Source organism: Micropterus salmoides, unplaced genomic scaffold, assembly GCF_014851395.1.
Source record: "Micropterus salmoides isolate LMB-PRFRI ecotype aquatic unplaced genomic scaffold, ASM1485139v1 Ms_hic_scaffold_20, whole genome shotgun sequence".
In the NCBI taxonomy this organism is placed as follows: domain Eukaryota; kingdom Metazoa; phylum Chordata; class Actinopteri; order Centrarchiformes; family Centrarchidae; genus Micropterus; species Micropterus salmoides.
In genome coordinates, this window is record NW_024041151.1 from 23005193 (window position 1) to 23022420 (window position 17228).

General features: G+C 39.6%; 1 protein-coding gene across 3 annotated transcripts in view; it reads right to left on the reverse strand.

Moving 5' to 3' along the window:
- The window catches only part of il11ra (interleukin 11 receptor, alpha), a 48638-nt gene that overhangs the window by 5252 nt on the left and 26158 nt on the right, over positions 1 to 17228 (reverse strand). For all 3 annotated transcript variants that reach the window (XM_038734307.1, XM_038734308.1, XM_038734309.1), the window contains exons 2-11: positions 12786 to 12882; positions 7568 to 7634; positions 6887 to 7053; positions 6029 to 6143; positions 5681 to 5844; positions 4430 to 4593; positions 4017 to 4161; positions 2213 to 2320; positions 673 to 775; positions 446 to 525 (exon numbers count right to left, since the gene is read on the reverse strand). In XM_038734307.1, coding sequence (XP_038590235.1) covers positions 447 to 525; positions 673 to 775; positions 2213 to 2320; positions 4017 to 4161; positions 4430 to 4593; positions 5681 to 5844; positions 6029 to 6143; positions 6887 to 7053; positions 7568 to 7634; positions 12786 to 12882 — 1209 coding nt within the window. In that variant the 3' untranslated portion in view covers position 446. The remainder of the gene's footprint in view (positions 1 to 445; positions 526 to 672; positions 776 to 2212; positions 2321 to 4016; positions 4162 to 4429; positions 4594 to 5680; positions 5845 to 6028; positions 6144 to 6886; positions 7054 to 7567; positions 7635 to 12785; positions 12883 to 17228) is intronic.

Below are 17228 nucleotides of genomic sequence, written 5' to 3' on the forward strand. Positions count from 1 at the left end.
TTACAGGGTTATAATCTGTGTGTGTGTGTGTGTGTGTGTGTGTGTGTGTGTGTGTTGGGCTTATAATCACAAGTTGGCTGGCTTGTCTGAATGTTGTTTATAGCAGCACTTTGAACCATTTCGGTTCTTACTAAGGCAGAGCTTTGCTACGTTCTTCTCACTGGCTTAGCTCCCATTTGAGGGCATTTTGTGGTTGCGTTATAATTCTTAAAAAAGTGACACTTAATTAGGATTTTAATTAGAGGTCTTAGACTATCTGCCAAACAAGCTGAACTATGAACATAAACAACCATGTGTGGCGATCAGTGAGAACTCAACAGATTCACAACACATGTTGGGCAAAGTGGGAGAGGGAATTTAAATCCGACACAAACCTAACTTCAAACTCAAAACAAAACCAAAATGCTCAAGATGAAACAATGTCTTCGGTACATGTGTGTCTCACATTAGATTGGCATGGACTTCATCTTGACCATGGATGTGAGTTCCTGTTTGGTCACATGATCGCGCCGCCTCTGCCTCATCCTGGAAATATAAAATAATAAGTTAACACCAACCAAAAATGTAAAAAATTCCAGGCTTTGCAAAATACAAGAGGAGAGAGGAGAGACAGAGAGAGAACACAGCTGTGGCCTGTGGAAGTGGGATGTGTGGTGTGTGTTTGTGTCTTACCACACAACAAAGATGAGGGAAGGGATGGTGGTGAGGACGACTAAGGAGAAAAAACCCAGCAGAACCACCAAACTCAAATTACCTTCATCCTCAAGTACAGGATCTGAATGGGAAAATAGAGAAGAAAACAACAGTGGGGGGGTCAACAAAACAAGCAGAGTGGGAGAAATAAGAAAGAGAGCAATAAAGCAACAGAGGAGGAGCGCTGAATCAAAGATGAACAGTTAGAGAAAGATCAGAGGAACAGGCGCATGATAGGAGAGGGAAATGTGTGGTGAAATAAAGAAAATTAAACTAAAAAATATATATAGTTAAGGAAGAAGATGGAAAAGAAGACAGTTCTTCACACATCTGTAGATTGTGTCTTGTCATCACTCAACAACAAAAGCAAAACCTGCAAAGATATGCATGTCCTTTCATCTTCTATGTTTGTGTGTGTTCTTTGATTTAATTACTCTCTGGTGAGAAGTTAATTTTAAATCTGCCATTATAGCTTTCACACAAACATGCATTGACTTATACTGGAGGAGTAAACAACTCTCTTTCAAAGCAAAAAAAAAAAGAAATCAGCAGAGACGCACACATTAAAGATAGAATGTGCAAAAACACTTGGTATTTACGAGATTAAAAGAGAATTTATGGGCACATCTGCAAATGACAGTTCTCTCACACACACACACACATCTGGTTCACAGCAGACCAGCTAAAAGAAATCTGACGGCGTCACTCACAGTGACTTTCAGTCTCTACTCTACTGCCAAAACTGTCTCCTAGTGTATACTGTATGTGGGTGTGGGTGTGTTTACTTGCTTTACACATCTTGCGTCTGTATATTTGAGATGTGTATGCTTGCAACTGAAGACTGCATTTTCCAGTGTTTCTGCCCATGTATATATGAGCTGCTATGTATTTGACTTTTCATCCAAGGCACATACTTTAGAGAACGTAATACCCTGCAGGTACAATTTACTGCATTTATATGTAATTTGGTCGTTGAAGCCCGACACAATGTACTTGCACTGTTCTATGTAGAGTGTAATAACTATAAATAATGCCTTATTGCTCCATTAATGACTGATGTGGCCTCCTGTTGCTGTCGAAAAAGGACAAATAATGGAGTGAACATGCTGACAGTTTAATGGGTGACTTTGAAGCATTTTATTTCAGGGACTTAAATGCACTACTGGTAGCACTAGTAAAAGTAGTAGTTACGGTAGTAGTAACACTAGAAATGATGGCTGATAATAATGATAAATGATAGCATTGTAGTAGTAGATGTAAACATAATACAGCAGGAATAATTACAGTAGTAGTAACAGCAGTAGAGAATCTGCTTTTAGCAGTGGTATAACTTGTAATAGCAGCAGCATTGGTATCAGTAGCAAAATGACTGGAATGGAAGAAGTAGCAGAATCATAATAACAGTAATGACAGTAATTGCACTTCTGTTGAGCTACAACATTAGCACATGCAGTATTGGTGTTGCTACTGTAAACAATCACAGAGCAATTATCATTTGAAGTTATGAAAGGAGTCTTACTGTGGGACTTTGTAGTGGAGGTTTCGGGTTTTGTGTTGTCAGGAATGGAACAGTCTGTAAAACTGTCCTCCGACGGGAACTCCTCTGCAGGTTCAGGGGTGGTGTACCCTGGTGTACAAACACACACACACACACACACACACACACACACACATAGGGCATTTATATAAATGAGCAACAATGAATATGCACAAAGGCTCAAACTACTGCTAATCTAAGGGGGTAAGAGTACTAGATGCTGTGTGCTTGCTGCATGAGCCCTGACAAACAACTTAACCGTTCTTTCACCTAAGATCTATTGCACATTGAAAATAATTCCTTGTTGTGTAAGGATGTGAAGATCTTTAAGTAGTGGCAATTCTCTCTAAGTAGGAGTCAGTAATCTTTATCTCGCCTACCGTTACAAGCAACAAGACTCCTCACGGGTACCATGAAGAGAGATCACACATCTCCCTCCCTTTACTGGTTACCAGTGAAATACACCCTGATTAGGCCTAAATCTTCACTTTTGCTTTTCATTCCAAAGACATGACTGGTCGCCCTCTTGTTTTTATTATTATATTATTTGTCCTCTGGGCAACATGGAGGGCTGCAACTAACTATTGTTCATTTATACTATTGATTAATCTGAGTGTTATTTTCTCGATTAGTCATTTGGTCTATAAAACAGAAAATAATAAAAAAAGTAATAAAAAAAGCCCAATCCACTTATACAGGTGACGGTCAGCGATCTGACGCAAACGTGGAAGTCCCTGAAACCTGCATTCTATTGAACGGACAGCAGGGGGCGACTCTTCTGGTTGCAAAAAGAAGTCCGGCTCCATTAAAAATAATTGTAAAATGACCCTACTTCTCACCTGAATAATAACCTCAGTTAACACTTTCCTGTTGAGTTTAGTTTCAGGTCTTCTTCAACACAAAATGATATTCATTTAGTAAATTATGGTCCCATTTATTTTAAAATAGACCATAACGCAGAGTATGCTTCAGGGCGGGATTATCTATGATTGACAAGACGATTGACAAGTCGATTGACAAGGCTAGAGCAGACTCGTACCCACAGCACTGTGTAAATTTAACCAGCACTGCTGAAAAAGCTTATTAGGAGTTGGCTGTTCACTTTCTCTGGTGAGTACATTTAGTTTTAAGACTGTTTTAAGACAAAATTGTCAGCCCTGTTAAAATAACAGTTAACATGAATTACAGATGCACCTAGCTAAGCAAGCTAGCTAGCTCCGCACACGGCCGTTAGTTACGCCGTCTTGTCCAAATATGGTCACTTCCGGGCACTTCCTGGTTGCAAAAGCTCAACATGGCGGCCAGCCAAACTCGAGGCTTCAAAACGGCAGTCCACAAACCAACGGGTGACGTCATGATGACTATATCCATCTCTTATATACAGTCTATGATCTATATATGTCTTTGTTTTGTCCAACCAACAGTCCAAAACAGAAAGATGTTCAGTTTATTAAGATATTTAGACAAGCAAAAGCTGCTAACTTCCACATTTGAGAATTTTTAGACTTTTTGCTTGAAAAATGGCTGAAACGATTAATAGATATCGCTAACATTAATCCATTATTCAACTAATCATTGCAGCTCTAGCAACATGCCTACTTTGTTTTCATCCTTTACTGTTTACATTTATAATTATGCCTTTAGTAATGTTAGTCTTTCTATGTAACTTTATTGGGTCATCTCTCTGTTAAGCACATTTATGCACATTTGTTGCTTTTAAATGAGCTCTAAAAATAAACATGACAAATCATTTAGAAATGAACATTCTGTGAATTGTCTTTCTGACCTTCCCACGGCCTGGCAAAAAGCAGGGGACTCCATTCACTCCACTGGCTGTCAGAGTTCACTTCATCTCGGGCCCGAACCTGAACATGGTGGAGGTGGCCAGCCAGGGCGTCAAATATCACGACTGGACTCTCCTCAGAGTAAATCTGATTGATGGAGAAAGAGACAGGACAGGGAAAGAGAGCACAAGAAAGTAGCATGTTATTTCTATTGTTGTTTTAAGTCCTTTGTTGGGTCTTGATTTGTAAAAGTGATTTGTGAATGACCCTTTCATCACAAAAGAAAGACAAGTCATTTGATAAGAATATATTGACTCAGAAAGATCTTAATATAATATCTGCAGTAAAAAAGAAATCCTTTGGCATAAAGAGTCATCACTTGATTTTGTTGAGAAGAATGCCCCTGCTTACTTACATCTGACCAGTATATAGAGCCTTTTGGCCTGTATCTGATATGAAACACAAGGGGGAAAGCATCATGCAGCGGCCAGGAAGAGGGAAAGTTCCACGAGACAATCAGTCTCTGTGGATAGCCTTCTAGCTCCTTCACCAACACTGACTCTGGAGGGTCTGGTTTCACTGTGGAGACAGATGGAAAGAAAGAAAGAAAGAAAGAAAGAAAGAAAGAAAGACTTAGCCACAATTATTTCCACTATGGTTGCCAACCTTGTTTAAAAAGACATAACATGTAAAATATCATGTACAAGAGGGAAGAATGTCACAAAGGAAACCAAAGCACCTGTTCAGATGTAAATAAATTATTCATTTTTCTAGGTATATATCACCTTGCTATTACTCGAAATATCAGTTATCTGATTTGTGTCCTACATAATCTCTATGTCTATGTTTTTAAGCGCACTTCAAACTACTGTGACAAAAAGAAACTAGATGTTGAGGAAAAACAGTTAGGAACATCCAAGACTCTGCCCGAGAGCGTCAAGAACGTCAGGCAGACAGAGAAGCAGCAAAACAAGATAATTGAGGTCATTATATGACGACCAAAAGGGCACGGACACAACAGCCGCCGGGAAGAGTTTTGTGCAGCGCTAATAATCGTAGCATTTTGAGCGCATGTCTGTGGGTGTGTGTGTTGTATGAATGTACAGGTGTTTGTTTTATCTTTAAATCTGCATGTTTGCGCTTCCATGTTTTTGTGCCTCCATGGATGTGCGCCTTGCAATACTATTGTAGTTTAACCTGTTTAATAAATGCATGGACATGTGAAAAGGAAATTTGGAAAACAAGGACAGTTAATGCCTCTTTTAGGTTCTATATGGACCAGAACCTTTGTAACTATTGATTTTAGGCAAAAGAAGGAGAGTGGACAATGGAGGTGGTATTTAATCATAAAGCTTGTACTAGTTAAATTGCAAAGTTTGAACAAGCTATTTTAAATGAGTGTGAGTCACAAGTGGAAAAAATAATACAGGGGACTTGGACAGCAGTATTTCCAGCCAATAACAACAGTAGTTTTTAAATAATGATATAGCATGTTTCAGTAGAGCTGGGCGTGGAGCACTGGAAACAAGAAAAAAAACAGTGAAAATCACTAATATCCTTTATAGACAAACATACAACAACATACCAATGTGTCACTAAAGGGAGATAAACTATTCCCCTGTCTGTTGAGTCTGTGAGTATGTGTGTGTGTTTTATGTGATCTTACATAGCTCATGTAACCTAAAGTGGACATATGTTGTCTTGGACCCAAGGCCATTGCTCTCTGTGATTCTCAGGATATGGATGGTCTGCCAGAACGCAGGGTGATCTACATCACAGTGCTTGCGAGTGATGTCCAAGACACATGGCCTCCACTCCTGACCATTCCCCCTTGAAAACAAGACAAAACACATCTGAATGCTGAAGCCAACAGGGATCACATTGGGATCTGACTCTATACACTCTACATGCAAAATATGACTCTGTGGCACATGCACTATAATTAGTTTCTTCATAGGCCATTCTGAATGTGACCTTGGGCGTTACTGCTTCACTTGCAGTAACTCACTCTTACCTGAAGGAGGCATTGTACTTGGTTGGCAGGAACGTATTTACCAATTCCACCCAGGAGCAGCGGACGTGTGTGTGATTGGGCACATGACAGGAAACGCTTAGCAGCCCAGGGGGATCTGGGAAAAGGGAGTCAGACAGAGCTCATTTTCAGGACAGACACGTAGTTTTTTTAAGGGCCCTATTAAATGTAATATTTTAAAAGGTTTCTCTGTCTTGTCCTCAAGTCCAAAATTAACAGCTCTGTGCCATGGTGTCCCCTAAAATGAAAACAAAATATTTCAGGAGGCTTGGCCAGTATCATGGAAAACTCCCTGTCCCTCAAAAGGAAGCCCACTTAGGGAGCCGCTTCCTGTTTGAGACATTTACAGGAAGTGGAGGGCTTTGTCTATGTCACGGACGATAAGACCGGTTTCCTCTGAAGACCAGCAGCTCTGTTCTGATTATCACTGTAGTAAGAAGATGTCTTGCTATAGCCAGAGAGCCAACATAAATTAGACGCTGAGAGAGGAAGTCATTCATTTAACAAACGGGGGGGAGGAAGGAGAGACAGAAAGAAAGAGACAAGTGAGAAACATTCAGGAAAGTATGTTGAGACGAATACAAGAGAAAGATGAGAATGTCTGAGTATGCTTTTATGCTGAATTATCGAAAAAAAAAGAACTGAACTGTGAGGGACTAGAAAGCTGTCTCTGCATGTAGGGGCTAAAACACCGGGGACAAAGGCCTGTTCTTGCTGCAAAGACCGAACGGGAAGAATTTTTTAAAGCTGCAGTCATGGCGAGAGACTCATAATAGGGAAGAGCTGTTAAAAGTGTAATAGCTCCTAGATTAGCCGCTGTGAGCCTGGACAAATACTTACAGCCCAGCCTGAGTTTGACAGAGTGGAGGAGAAACCCCTGGTTGTCATAGCAGCTGTAGTTGCCCTGCGCCGAGTGGTCGACGTGCAGCAGGACTAAGGCTCCATCCGATGTCACTTTGTGCCATGGCAATGCTGAGCTGTAGTTGAGACGCCATATGACAGGTAACCTGGTCGGGCACACGTTAGAGTTTAGTTATTACGCTTGTGAGGACTTCCTTCACGGATCTTTAAGCCTTATGCTCAACCACAAGACCTAAACAAGAACAAAAGTCTTTAAAAGGACATTATCATAGGTATCTAGATCTGCAAAACTTTCACATTTTTCTTACTGTTAATTTACATTTGGCCTTTTTTGCAACTGATTTAGCAATGCAGGCACTGTTTGACCCTTTGTATCACGCAAGTTTTCTTCTGTTGTCAGACCACCATTAAAAATGACATTTTGTCCAGGTTCAATCAAAACAAAAAAAGTGCATAACTGAGTATATGAATATGGTTAGATGGCTAATTAACTTTCAAAACACTACCGTCACTCTGACTAAAAATTCAATATGTCTTGTTTACTGACATTTAGCAGCTACTTTCGAACTCCCATATGACTGGGCTGGAAATGTCTCGTTGTCATTATGGGACAAAGAAACACAACTTTAAGCTACACAGGTAGTAGTTTTCTTTCCTTACCTGATTTGTGACTTCCCGCATGCCAGTGTCACATTTGACTCCAAGTGCCCGTACTGCACGCCTGACACTGGAAACACAGACATCGCATAAAATATTAAAGCACATTGTCGTCTGGTTTACACCATCTGCACACTGCATAATTTGACATCCCATGCGTCTGCATTGTCTGTATTAATGTGATTTAAGCGCCACCGTTTACAGTAGAGTCAACAGTACCACAATAACATGACCATACAAGGTTAGTGATCCTGCAGACTCTAGGCTGAAGAGACTTTGGCACACAGTATAAAGCTGCTCCAGTGTGTTTTATTTTTCTGAAAGTTTATCATCACAATTAAAATGATATACCTCTATATCAGCAAATCCACTTTATAGCCCCTTAAGTAAAAGATGAAGCAGTTAAGCATTTTAAAAAGATAAGAACAAAATATATAGGTTTTACCCTTAAATATTTAGAAAAAAATTATATTAACATTGGAAAAATGTGCCCTTATAATGTGACAATTACTAGTGCTGCTGATCAGTTAGCCTGTCCATAACAATGATTCACTGACTGCAGAAGATTCAACATCATATAGTCCTTCCAGTCTTAACTTCACAAAGACCCAACTTCCTGTTCCATAAGGCTTCAGTTTTTGTTTGCGGTGATCATATCTAAAAAAAATTGATTTGTAAAAATCAGCAGGGGAAATGTCATGATTACTTACCACACCTACAGCAACCACACTGTTCCAATTTTAATTGGAACTATTTTTACCCATGAAACAGCTTTAAGCAGCACAGATAAAACCACATGTACCCCCATAGAAGTGGGGTGGCGGCACACCTTTCTGACATTATCTCCAAACCTGGGTACACACAACCAAAGCTATCTGCATCGTGAACCAACCCTTTAATGTGCAAGCAGACGTGACGTAGCCCAGTAGTTTTATTGATTGTTCTATAACATTAATGTGTATAAAAATGGAAGAAAAAGCTCAAAAGGCCAAGTACGGTCAGTCTGGTGGGCTTTAGTGAACAGAACAACTGCTAAATGATTACTTGCCATCATGCAAAATTAGAAGGTAGAGTACATTTGAAGCAATACTACGTGTAGTGTATACCTGAGCAAATATTTGTGGTGACTGTAGCAATTTGCCAAGTTGATACGCTATCTGCAGTACTGTATGTGAGTGTATGTGTGTGTTTAACTTGGCTCCATAATATGAATGCTGGCATTTACAGTAGATCTGGAGTGGGAAAACATCACTTTGACTGCCAGTTTGCCAGGCACACACCTTCATTAATTCTCAACCTCAATCACTCAGGCATGCACACTCCTGGCCTCTCCTCCCTTGGTAACAAACAATTTGTCCCAGGTCTATGTTTAGTTTTTCCTCTTAATTTTTCCTACAAACCTCTCTTTATCACCTTTAGTCTCTTTGCCACAAGTTTGACTGGTATTAAAGTAGGATAACAATATAACACTTGTAGGCTTGAGGGAACCCAGGCCGGTGGAGGAGGGGAAGCATTTTGAGGATGTTATTATTTAATTTGCTGTATTGGTATATTTATATTAGTTTTTCCTGCTGCAATAACCTCACATGCCCTTCAGGGACCAACTAAGTTAATCCTAAATAAAATTTGACACATACTCAATTTGAAGGCTTAAACTGAGACCCTATTCAATACTTTCACAGACATCTGAAGCTCACTTTTCTGGCTTGCTGCTGCTGTTTTACTGGCTGCACTAAATGAAACAGCTGGGGAAAAGAGCAGCAACGTGTTCCACGTGTGGTTGCATTTACATTTTTGAGGGAAGGAGACAAATACGCACAGAAAGGAGGACAATGAATCCTGCTGAGACAAATGGAACCATGTTCATTCTGTTGTGGTGTATATAGTAAACAATTTATCATATACACAACACAAGGCATGGTTAATAATGTTGAGCTACCAAGACAAGCTGTTATTTACAGGCCACTGTAAACGAAGCTGTGTGACATTATAAAGACACAATATAGAGCAGACAGACAGTCAGTAAAAACTTACCTCTACTACTTATTGGGAGGTAAAATTAAAAGTGAGCACACCAGACATTTTAGTTTTAGATTTAAGGAAAATAATCAAATTGAAATTTTTCTGACCAGTGTTGTGATTTATTTTCTATAAATTAAACTACAGGAATGTCGCCTGATAATGTTTTGATATCAAACTGACAACATCTACAGGCTGTTAATTGCTCTGCACTGTAGCTGCATGACATTAACTTCAGAGTGACAGGACGAGCGGTGTCACAGGCCCACATTCTGGAGGTCTCAATTTAGAGACTTAAAGGTGACAAGCTTTAAACAGTGTTATCATTTGCTTAAAGAAAAAACTGTGAGAGTCCAGCAGCTCTTTTCATCCAGCTGTCTGTTGTCTACACTCAACAACTTTCAAACTACTAGCTTGTAGTGTTGGGCGATCTTCTCTATTTTCATCTATCTATTCATTTATTTATCATGTAACACGCAGATTAGGGTTGTTGTTTATGTTCTTTTCATGTTACCGGTGTTTGATTGGCATAGATTTGTAGGGGTGGGCGTTGAGGGACAGGAGTCGGGAGGGAAAGAGGGGAGATTGTTGCCGCTTTATACGGAGATCAACGCGGAAAGAATCTCCGCATATATGTCGCATTCACTTATTCACACTGAACAAAAGTTTGTTCCCGTGTAAAAAGGCCTTTACCCCGCAACCATGTGTGCTGTCACACAGCGGTCCGGCTTTACAGGAACCACAAACCACAAACAGATCGTTGAGTCTTTCTGTCTCGTTATTGTCAGCAACTTTCCATGCTCACAGGCGGATAAAGTCTACTCGGTAACTTTCATAAAGTGCAGCGAGCCTGCATACCTCCGTGAAATAAGGCAGCGTGAAAGCTGCTAGTGTTTGGAGCCAATTACAAAAGTTGTATAGGGACTGTTTTTAGATTTTAGCTGGCTAGTCTGAGGTCCAGTCTAGTGCCTGGCACACTGTCAGATCGTCTAATGGTCCTGCTGTCCTCCCCAGAGATCAAGGAGAATGATCCATATGCTGTATAAAAACTGTTGATCCCACAAAAGCTGTGATGCTGTGGCACCAGGACTCTGTCAGAATCAGGAGGCCAGAAGATGGAGATTGTAGGAGGTTTAAGTTGAATGATAAAGCATGACTAAGTGTGAGCAGTAATGCGATTTAAGTTGAATCATTAATAAGCATCTATTAAGTTTATAAAACAATTTACTGTTATGTTTTAAGTACATTTAATAGCAATAATATAATTTTGCTTCAAATTTCCTATTCTTTAAGTTTGTATTTGACATAATAACTTATTATCTCAATTAAAAGGACGGAAACAAATATTTATGTGACACAAAAGGCAATTTATTGTTTGGCCAGTAAAAAATATTCTTGGCCGGTAGATTTTTTCATCTGCCAGTCACCTTGGCAGGTGAGCCAAAAAGTTAATTGTCGTGTTGCCACAAATAAATCAGTGAATGGGAAACACTGCAGTGGGGTACAGAATCTACAAACTTTTATGTCATCTTAGTTCTGATAGTGAGTTAATAAAAATCGCCTTAATATCGACACATAAAAAAAAACAATCGCTGATCATCCCTTCACTCGTTGATAACCGATCCAATCGCCAATCAGAAGAAGCCTACTAGCTAGCGACCTGTTGATCACCTAGATGGTTATATGTACAAGAAAACTTATGTTGGTCTTTATGAACAATGACAAGACAGAGTCCAATCCTCTCATCATAACCAGAGGAAAAACTCAAGAATGTTGTTGTTTCGCCAACTCATAGAATTACCTTAAGTTTACCAGCAACAGTTGTCATAGCGAAGTGAACCCAACAGTCGCTGGCATAACTTTCACTTTCTTTTGTTTGTTAAGACAACAATTATTTAATTAACAGCAATTAAAATCTTGACTCTTGCGTTTTGAAAACTGCACTTGCAATTTCAATATAAAAACAATAAATCATTCAGACCTAATTTATTGCAGAGAAAAAATGTGTCCGCACAACCAGGCAACTAATACTGGAGTTCTAAAAATTTAATTAATTATCAGTTCATATTATTAAAATCTCCCTCTATCTCAATCTTCTTATTCAATGCTTCTCTCGCACATTATAAATAGTTTTCTTTTTCCCTTTAACCACTGAAAACACACACACTTGTGTGTGTGTGTTACATGGAGCCTTGGTGCAGTGTAGAGTTGGCTGGTCTGAATGTGTGTATTCATGTTTTATTGGCAGTGAAGTACATTATTCCCCAAACCCGCAGCGTTCCACTCATATCTGATTCTACCTCTGGCAAAAGGGCCCAGACATGTGCACATGCATACACACACACACACACACACAAATACAGAAAACCACACACATATGCACACAAACATGCATTTAAGCAGACATATCCACACACACAAATGCACACAGGAAGGCTGCAGGTTTGCCCTGACAATGAAATCAAATGTCAGGGTGGACACAGAAATTGCAAGCTGGATGAAACTCAGTACTTTCCAAACAATGAAAACGGACCCTGGAGATGTTGTAGGGTAAAATTAAAGGTAAGGGAAACTTTTCACCTGAATAGCTAAGGGCAAGTCTTCTTACTGTTGGAGTGATTCATCTAGCTAGTTTAAAAAAGGGATACAGTAATAGAGAGAGGTAGAACGGACACAAACAAAAGAAAGGGGGAAGATTTAAAAGCCTTTTAAAGAAAGAAGAGTCCATTTCTTAATGCCAGACAGACCCATGAAGTGCTGTGTGAGGCAAAAAAGAAAAAAAAACTTCAACAATAGAATTCTTGCTTGCTAATCCAAAAAACATGAATTGCATTTCAAATATAAAAAATTATGAAGTTGCACAGCCAAAACTCAACACACAGAGGACCATAAAAATATAAAATAATGTGTTCATACAAGAAAAGAAATTCTCAGATCAAGATTTTGATTGTAAAAACATTTCAGTGTTTTATGGTAAACTGCACTGTATCCACTTTTATTCTAAAATGTAGATGTTTCCTCCCTCCTTTCTTCCACAGTAAAGTTAGATCTGAGAAGAGAAGTACTTTTGAGTCAAGATAAGTCAAGAGCGCCCAAAATAGTTCACAACAGAGTCCATGCCTGATCCTTAACAGGAGGTTTGTTTCTATGTGTATGTGATGTCTTTCTGCGTGGTGTGCATGCATGCGTGTGCGTGTGTTACCTTCATCAGTCCAAATCTGAGCACGACTGGGACGCAGTGACCAAGATAAAAACCAGATGACTGTCAGACACACAGGACTGGGAAAAAGGCCTGGCATCTACAGAAACAGAGGGATGGGAAAGAGCAGGCATAATGATTAAGATTCATTTTAAAGCCTAAAAGGTTTGGCACTAAGCATTAACAACAGCAGCAGCATTATCATAGTCATCATTTCGAGTCCATTTTGTACAAGTAAATTGGTATAAAAAGAAAAATGTTTGGGACAACAGCCGGAATTTCTCTTTTTGGGCAATTTCCTCACTATAGCAACTACGTACAAATGTAAAAATTGCTTGGTAGCAGCATGTTGCAGGTAATCACTTCACAAATTAAAACTGTCTCTGCTTTTTCCTTAGTATTGCCAATTCTATGTCACATAACACCAAAAAATACAGACAATGGTCAGGAGAACTGGTAGCCTCTATCTCTGACTAGTGGGATTTTTTTTGCAAATCTATCAAAAATGAAAAACACATTTCCCCAATAAAAAGAGAACAAAACAGAGGATAAATATGTTGGAAATGATTTTTTGTTTCCACTGGCTCTTTCCCAGAAGCTCTGGGAGAAGTAAAATTTTAGTTCCACTTGTGCTGGACAACAGATCATCTTCCAGTTTTCTACCATAAATAAAATGAACACATTTTCTAAAACTAACCAAGATATGCACAATCTAAAAAGTAGAGGCCAGTAGAGCAGATACACTTTTATACTATATTATTTATAATGATGCTATGGTCTTGTGGTGTTATTAGGTCACGTGTCGTACATGGCACAGATCTTATCGCTCTCATTTCAGTTCAGTCTAATAAAATGAAGCTACACTGTCATGACATTTGAGGGTCTGAATCCATGCAGGCAGCTCTGTGAGGGCTTTGAGCTGACACAGTAACATCAGCATGCTCACAATGGCAATGCTAACATGGATTTCTATTACAATTTCACAATGGCATGTGCAGACAGGGAGCTGCCATCAAACCAATATCAAACAAATGTCTTCTTACTGAGTGCAGGACATGTGATAGTTAGGAGGACCTACTGACAGAAATGCAATATAATATACATAACTATGTTGTCAGTGGTGTATAAAGACCTTACATAATGAACCGTTTTTATTACCTTAGAATGAGCCATTTCTATCTACATACACCACGGGTAACCTTATATGGACATCACCATGTTGCGCTGCCCTTTTCCAAAGTAGCCCAAACGGACAAACGGAGTGCGTTTCATCAATATGTTGAATAGATACGAATAAGAAGGAAGAATAATAAGTAGCAGCAGCTGTAGTCGACTACTACTAGTAGTAACGGGTGAGCGGTGACCACTATGCTGTTGGCTGCAAATCTCACCACTAGATGCCGCTATAACTTACACACTTAACCTTTAAGAAGGAATCTTCCATACATCACACAGCATATAAAGAAGGCATTTAATGCACTTGAGAATTGTAACGGGGTTATAGGAGTGTGATGTGATGCTATTTACAACAGATAGCAGTATTCATTAGGATCACTGACACCATGAAACACTGTAGCATATAGTGTTCCTGTGTGTGTTTCGCTCTGTGTTACACACAAACACTTCACTGATTCTTTATTCCCACACATCACCATTGGTTATTAATGTACTCTCAGGCTCAGCTCAAAACATAAAAAGATGTGAACTCCTGACATTGGAAACTTCTCCTTCTCTGTGTGTGTGTGTGTGTGTGTGTGTGTGTGTGTGTGTGTGTGTGTGTGTGTGTGTGTGTGTGTGTGTGTGTGTGTGTGTGATTCAAAAAGCAGGTCTATGAATGTGTTGCGAGTGAAAGATGTGGTGTATGTGTTTGGCATCGGGTGTGTGACTTTGGCCTAAGTACCTCACACTTATCTATCCCCGGTGCTACTTCTCTTTATATAGCTGCGTGAGATATCCTCATATGAAACATATCAACACCTGCACCTCCGTGGTGACGAGAGATTAAAGACCCATAAAAATAATTTCTTGTGGTTTTGTTACATGCAGTGTGATGCATTAAGCCTTGTTCACACTACACAATTTTTCGCCCGATTTGCAGCTCAGTGACAGTCAGGCTGTGATCGGGAGTAAATCAGTGATTGATCGGCGGTCGCCAGTCATTATGAACTACTCAACGACGCATCAAAACAGCTCCCCAACTTATTTCTGATACATCGCCAACGTCTGCCAGATATCTAGCATGCCAAATATCTGGAAGAGTCAGCCGACTCGACATCCACATCCAGCCAATGAGAGCAGGCAGCTACTTTTTCCACCACATAACACTTTACTCACCTCCAGCTCTCTCTGTAGCACAGACAGTCCCTGCTACCGCCTCACTTCCCGTTTCACATTTCACGTGTTTTCTTGACAAAAGGCAGTCATCAGTTTTAAGCCAACAGCAATCACGCAGCATTTCAAAGAGAATAGTGTCTCATTATGCTTTAAAATGTATTGATTTCTCTGAGACTACTCAACTTGATGCACCTTTTAACTGTTCCTGCAGGGACACGGTGAGACATTTTCTGTGGGTTGACTAATAGTCAGCACAAAGCAGTAGGAGCACTTCGTTTGTACAGAAGAAGGATTTCTTTCAATGTCAAACAAACCTCTGCTTCACAAAGAGTAAAATGGGGGATGAGTAATAAGTTAGGAGGCAGAAAATCATAGTGACGATACCTTAGCTTACATGATTATTTTTATGGTCACCTTCAGCCACTGTGGTTTGTACAGAGAGGTGAGCAGGCAAACAAAGTGAGTGTTTGAAGAATTCATCTCCTCCAACTGCAGTGGAGGTTTTTACTGTTTTTTTCTTTGTATTCTACAGTTGCTTTCACACCTGTAGTTTGGTTCCCTTAGTCCAGACCACAGACAGAATAATCCATAGACAGATCTAGTCCATGTTGGTTCACACTGACTCATGAAGCAATATTTGTACACAAAACACACATGTACTGACAAGAAACTCTTTACCAATCTACTGTTTTGGAGACTACAGCCTACATGACCATATATCAGAACAGACGGCTAGAAACAAAGGTTGGAAACAAGGTGTCTTGTACCACACAATATGATGGGAGAAAGCAAGGCTGTTTCTTAATTATTGCTTGCTTTAAACAAGGAACTGCCACAAAAACACGAGGTCAGACAAAGAAAAACATTTCCGTTTTAAACACCTTTTTACTTCCTGAATACTGGGGGGAAATACCTGCAGCAAAACCTTATGCAGGTTCTGTGTTTCCATGGCTACCAAATGCAGATTTTGAAGAACTACATTACAGATCACTGCCTTGACAGTTGTGTGTGACACTGGGCTACACGAATATACTGCACATAAAACACATTGCTAAAAACTCCCTTTAAAACTTCCACTGTGTCTGTGAGATTAAACCTGTATGCTCTGTCATCTCTGTAAGCATGCGGACACGCTGCCAAGCACATCATCTGTTTGTTTAAACCATAAAATACATACAATCAACTTTTCATCAGGAGAACAAGGTGTTATGTTTATGTAACTGTTGTGAGACTAAATACTGGTGACAATGTGTTGTTGTTAGACAGTGTTAACAGTGCTGTACTCACATTTTAGATTCTGATTAACAGTGCTTTAAAAACATATTGTAAAGAGCTAATTACACATACAACACATGGATATCCTGGATAGTGGATTTCATCACCTCATTTTGGTGCACATGCATCTGCCAAAAAACTGAAAACCTAAAATGTACACAGAGTTCTTGAGAACTTTATTAGGAAGCGGAGATAACCTCTTTTTCCACTGGTGTCTTATGATGTAGCACGGCACTGTTACATTCACCACTACGGCACTGTAACTTCACACAGTGCACTCAGCAAATTTGAATCTCACCGACTCCTGTCTCCCTCTCTTGCTTACATTCCTCTTCCTCCGTCCATCCCTCGCTCCATGCTTTCTTAAGCCGCTTTACATTCAGTACATTCTGTACCTTCAAACCAGCTGCTACACTGCTCAGTTCTTTATTTACACAGACACAGGACAACTGCCAATTATGATTTTAAATTTGCTGATTGTGCATTCACCTCACCAATAGATTGAGTGTTTGGCTCTGTTGTGGAACGAATGGATCAACGGTGGAGGTGTGGACTTTGCTGCAGGAGTGGCCTGAAAAGCTTCTCAGACGCTTTTAAACATGTTTTCGAGTGATTCCATTCCATGAGTCCAAGCAGACTACAGCTGTCGAGCAAGCTACAAAATATTTTGGGCCACCTGTTCAGCCTACAAGTGGCGACCATTTGATAGTCAAAAGAACAATTTTGTTTAATAGGAAGACAAGTTAATAATAATATTTATTTGTAGAGCACTTTTCAAAAACAAGTTACAAAGTGCTCTAAAAATAAATATTATTATCAACAAATTCAACAAGTGCA